Here is a 6000-nt window from a genome sequence, read left to right on the forward strand (position 1 = left end):
TTAGAGGCCGGGAATTAACGAGCGCTTTTATCTGAGCAAGCGTCGTTAGAAGTTCTTCGTACGTCAGTATTTGCGTACCGATCACCTTGAAAAGGTGATTTTTTACTATTTTCACCATAGACTCCCATGCGCCTCCAAAATGAGCAGAAGCAGGAGGGATGAACTTCCAATCAATGCGGTTCTCCGCTAGTTCCATCTCTATAAGCGGACGATGAGTATCCAAGAACTTGTAGAGGTCACGCATATAAGAATTGGCGCCAACGAAATTGGTTCCATTGTCCGAATACATGCATTGGACGGGACCACGGCGTGCCAAAAAGCGCTTTAATGCAGCCATGAAGTTGGCGGTACTCAATTCCGTCGCTATCTCAATGTGAAGACAGCGCGTAGTGAGGCAAGTGAAAATACATAACCAAGCCTTGCGACTCTTCACTCCTCTGCCACGAGTAGGCGTATATTGCAGAGGGCCTGCATAATCACACCCTGTATGCGTAAACGGTTTATCCACTTGATTCACGCGACAGCCCGGTAAGTCTGCCATGAGCGGAAAAGACGATTGTGGATTCGCTCTGAAACAAGTGTTGCATTTGGCAATGCGGTCGCGAATGACACGACGAGCCGACAGAATCCAATACTGAAGCCTAAGTATAGTCATCATTGACTCGGGACCAGCATGCAAATGCTTTCTGTGAACGTAGTCAACGATCATATTGACTACATGATCACGTCGCGGGAGCACAATTGGGTGCTTCTGAGAATACTGCAAGTCTGTATTTGTCAACCTGCCTCCAACACGAATTAGACCGTCTTTGTCTAAGAACGGTTTGAGCTTTTGTAAAGCAGGTGAGCAATATTTCTTGCTCTTAATTTTCTCAATATCGTCACAAAAATGTTCGTTTTGCAACGATGAGAGAATTTTGCCTTCAGCAAACTCTAAGTCGGATCGGGTAAGGGCCGTGGGGAGCGGTTTCGGATTAAGGATGCGGTACACGTATACGACGATGCGCAGTAGTCAAGACCACGACGATATCCGCTGCGCGAGGGAATAAAGTGGTGACTCTGACACATCCGTAGTAGTAGCGTGTGCAAGAGGCTTAAGCTCCGGCACTTCTCCGATGGACTCTCGATCGAGCTCCCTTAAAGGCCATTCTGATGGATGCTTGGATGCCCAAGCCGGTCCTGTAAACCACAAAGGATGATCCACAAGCTTAGCAGGCGTCAGGCCACGCGACAAGCAATCCGCGGGATTTTCTAAGCCCGCCACATGATGGAAGCAGCTGGCCGGTACAGCTTCAATTATCTTAACAACGCGATTGGCAACGAATGTTTGCCAGCGGTGTGGTGATGACTGAATCCAGCAGAGCGCAACTTTCGAGTCAGTAAAGGCGTAGATCTCGTTAATGTTGTAACGGGGCTCGAAATTATCTTGCACCTTCCGCATGAGCTTTGCCAGGAGGACAGCAGCACACAGCTCTAATCTCGCTACAGAGACTGTCTTCAAGGGAGAGACCTTCGACTTGGAACACACCAATCGAACTGTCACTTCATTCCCGTTTATGACCTGAAGATAAACTACACCTCCATATGCCCGCTCGGAAGCATCACCGAAGCCTAAGAGGTTTATAGTACAACCTTGTACTACCCCGAGATGACGCGGTATATGAATTTCATTCAATTTTGGCAACTCAGAACAAAATCGTTCCCATAAATTTACAATATGGGTCGGGGGAGTCTCATCCCAGTCGCATTTGATCAACCAAAGCTCCTGTATGAGGAGTTTTGCGTAAAGGACAACTGGAGCTACTAAGCCGACGTTATCCCATAGGCGAGCCACTGCAGACAAGATTGTCCTTTTAGTGCACGTTGGATCTGGCTCTGTCACCTTGAAATGGAAATAATCGCCAGATTTATTCCAACACAAGCCAAGGACCTTTTGCGAGACTCCTGGGTCTATTTCCAAGTCTACGGAAGCCCTATGAGAAGCAGGTATCTCACGTAGCACGGTCTCTGAGTTGCAGGTCCATTTGACAAGATCAAATTGACCGCATTTAAATAGGTCAATAAGCTCCTTAGCCGCAGCGATAGCAACAGATTCATCCTGCTGTTGCGAATCATCTGACATAATGCTGAAGCATACGTCATCCATGTATGTGCAGGACGATGCGATCGCTGCTGCCATTGGAAACTTATTTCCGTCGTCTGCAATCAGCTGGCGAACGACGCGGAGCGCGTGATATGGGCTCGACTTCATACCAAAACACACACGGTTAAATTCGTATGTCGAAATGGGATCTGCCGGGCGGAATCTATATAAGATTCGTTGAAACTGGCGGTCCGATTCGCGAACACCAATCTGTAAAAACATTTGGCGACAATCGGCTGAAAGCGCTATTTTGAATAAGCGAAAGTTCAAGAGGATTGAAAATAAATCCCCTTGAAGATTGGGCCCTGAGTGCAAGACATCATTCAGCGACAGGCCTGTAGTTGTCTTGCTACTCGAGTCCAGGACCATACGAACTTTGGTAGTGGTCTTATCCTCGCGCACGACAGCATGATGAGGAATTATGTATGCGAGGGCTGAAGAGGTGTTCGCGTTGAGAGAGTTAGTCACGTCCGATATATAATCCTTACTGACGTATTCACGAATTATATCGTCATAGGCGGCACGTAACACACTCGATGACTCTAGCTTTCTTTCAAGACAAAGAAAGCGCCTCTTAGCAGCCGAATGCGACTCTCCGAGCTTGAACACGTCATCTCGGAAAGGCAATGCCACAATATATCTACCACTAGCGTCGCGCGTAGTGGTGGCGCGGAAATATTCCTCGCATTCAAAGTCATCCTGGCTTTGAGCGGGCGGAGCGGATACTTCCTCAAGTTCCCAGAAATTTTTGAGGAGGTGGTCCATGGAATCCACGGAAGTACAACAAGCTGAAGTATATTTACGCGGTGGCTGTAAAGCAGGCACCGAACCCATTAAAATATACCCCAGTACCGTCTGTATAGCTGGTGGCATATAGTCCACTTCGCTTTTGACGATGTGCGGCAGCAGCAAATGTGGAAATATAGTTGCACCCACCAGTACATCAATGGCGACGGGCGTATCCAACGTGTCGTCAGCTAGAGGAGACCATGAACATGTGTCAGTGCTGACATGTCCACGGGCACTGACGGCAGGTCGTCGGTGATGCGATCGACCACCAAACTCGAAACGTCGAAGTTGATATTATCGTCGAATCGCGAAAATACTTTTACGTTTGCGTTCCCCTTAACAATTTTCTTGGTTTTTCCAATGCCAAATACAGAGCTTGGTTTCCTATCAAAAGTTAAACCTAAGCGCCTACAACATTCTTCAGTAATGAAGTTACTTTGTGACGCGGTGTCAAGCAGACATTTGATAACCTGCGTTTCACCCTTACTGTCGCGAACGATGACCTTTGCGGTGGACAGGAAAACCGTGTCACACGAAGATGCTGAGTCTTGATTTGACATTTTATTGTTAGAGGCAGCAAGTGCTTGCGTCACGATAGACGTGTTACAGGACGTGCCTTCCGGCGGCGAGGATGTTTTAATAGCTGCGTTGCTCGTAGATGCATTTGACTCATCAGAGGTCGTAGCTTTTTCATCCTTGTTCTTGTCAAAATGCAACAGAGTATGATGCTTTTGATGACAAACTCGACACTTCACCTCGGAATTGCACTCGCGGGTGCGGTGTTTAATGCTTAAGCAGTTAATACATGCTTTAAGCTCTTTAGCGCGTTTGAAGCGATCAGAAGACGTTAAGTCGTTGAAAGAAGGACATTTGAATAAATGTTCATGGACAATATTGTCACAAATACATTTAGTAGTGCTCGCGCAAGCAACGTAGCTTTGTAGTTTAGGTGCGGCACTACGCGGTTGAATCGACTTAACACCTTTTTCGCGCGATGGATTTACGGCGGCGGAGACGGCGGTACATGGTTGCGAGTTTTGATAAATCCTAAACTGACTTTTCATGAAATCTGACAGATCGCGAAATGTAGGCAACTTCGTATTTCGATGCAGCATCTCAAATGCTCGAAGAGTTTCCTGGTCTAACTTCTTTAAAGCTATATGCATAAGCATAAAATCGCTTAAATCATCCAGCTTAAGCGATTTAGGCGCATTCGCAGCTGTCACAAACTTATCAATGAATGTCTGGAAGTTAGACGAGGAAGCGGGACCATTAATCTTCAAATTGAGAATTTGATCCATGTAAGTCGAGGCAAGAGTGCGCTTATCTTGAAATCTGTCAAGTAGACTATCTAGAATAAGCTGATAATTGTCAGCGCTCGGAGTTATGCCTGCAAAGACGGCTTGAGCTTTTGGTGACAATTTCCCAATTAAATAAAACAGCTTCTCCTCGTCGGTAAGTGACAGATTGTCGTGCACTCTCGATTTAAAACTAGCGTAGAACAGCGGCCAGTTACGTATGTCTCCATCAAACGCTACCAGTTCCATCGTTGGCAAAGAAGGTCTAGCTCTCTCCACCGATAAAGGCGGCGAAGAGGCCGGCGGTGCGGCTGGTTGCAGTCGCTTGACCACTCTCCTGATGCGGCAATACAAATCTTCAAAGGCTATGAGCGGCTGATAGTTAGGGACAGCAGCCGTCTTAGTCCTCAGTAGCGTGCGGTTGTACTCATTTACCACTTCTTTGAACTCCGTCCGAAGTTCGTCAATAGTGTCAGCAGCGTCAAGAAAACTTTCGCGACTCACTGCATCTGTATCGGCAACTAGCGACTTTTTATAAATACCCTGGACGAGTTCAAAGAAGACGTTGCGTTTTGCTTCAAGCATTGACAACTCGTCTTCATAACACCAGCTGTCAACGCTTTCGGCTTTTGTTTCTTTTGCCATATTGCATGAGAAGGGTTAAATATGCGGTAAATCAATTTATGTTCCTATGAAGGATAAACTCTTATAAACGTATACCTAAATTGCGGGTGCGGTTAATAATATATATTTAGGTAAATAATTTATAAGGGCGGAGCGACGAATAAAGTTATACACGTATAAATAAATACCTAAACTGCGGGAGCGAGTAAGTAAGAATAATTTAGGTAATATTTATACGGGCGGTGCGGGAGGAGAACGATTCGCAATGAATGTATGAGGAGAAAATAGGGGAACAGGGAAGAGAATCAGGTTCGAAGACCAGAAATGTTGAAGGACCTGCGGATACGAAGTTCCTAACGAACTATTGTAATAAAATAAAACAAAACGGAAAATAAAATTATGGAGATTGATGGGGAGCCAAACTCACCGATGTTGTCGTCTCGAGAGTTTATCGGGTGGCCACCCTTGCAAAGCTTGGTTCTCTCTTTCCTTGCACTGTACACTCGCGAATCGTTCTATTATAATATAATTAATTAATAACTTAATTCGTTGCGGATATTTTTATTCACCATTGACAACGACTTTCTTTTTTGCGGATTGACACTTGACGTATTTTATATTTTTTAAGAAGTTTGGCAAAGAGGCGGGTGACATGACAATTAAAAATGAGGTTGAACCTATCATAAGGAAGAGCGAGCGGGATGGACGATATGAATGATAATGAATGAAAAGGGCGCGAACACCACTCAATACCTTGAACTATGTTAAGGACGAAATCTAAGTTGGAAGTGTTTACCATTTCATTATAGTTTCTTAATGTTTCATCCAAAACTCCAGACATTTCTAAAAACTTCTTTAGAACTAGCCGTAATGGTATATGTTGAGCTGTTGAAGTAACTGGTAGATATTGAAATCCATTTTCGGCTGTATATTTTGTTTCCATTCTCTGACCAATAGAATATTCTACAGGTTTTATGTAAGTTCCAAGCTTTGTGTAATGTAAAATTCGCTTATATTCTGTTGAGTTAGTTTCAAATGAGTACTGTAGCTGGTTAATTCTAGAAGGTTTCAGAAATGTCACCTTTTTGAAAATATTTTGATAAATCGGTCAAAATCGGATTAAGAACTGATTTTTCTATAAGTAAA

At 44.7% G+C, this 6000-nt stretch overlaps 2 protein-coding genes across 2 annotated transcripts; both read right to left on the reverse strand.

The window, feature by feature from the left end:
* Positions 1-1012: 1012 nt before the first annotated feature.
* On the reverse strand, positions 1013-3016 carry LOC125236129. The gene has a single exon (XM_048142828.1). The coding sequence runs from the start codon at positions 3014-3016 to the stop codon at positions 1013-1015; it is 2004 nt and encodes a 667-aa protein (XP_047998785.1).
* A 104-nt stretch (positions 3017-3120) lies between these two features.
* Positions 3121-4875, reverse strand: LOC125236130. The gene has a single exon (XM_048142829.1). It carries the CDS (start codon positions 4873-4875, stop codon positions 3121-3123), a length of 1755 nt encoding a protein of 584 aa, XP_047998786.1.
* Positions 4876-6000: the final 1125 nt, after the last annotated feature.

This window comes from Leguminivora glycinivorella, chromosome 18 (assembly GCF_023078275.1).
Source record: "Leguminivora glycinivorella isolate SPB_JAAS2020 chromosome 18, LegGlyc_1.1, whole genome shotgun sequence".
Classification (NCBI taxonomy): domain Eukaryota; kingdom Metazoa; phylum Arthropoda; class Insecta; order Lepidoptera; family Tortricidae; genus Leguminivora; species Leguminivora glycinivorella.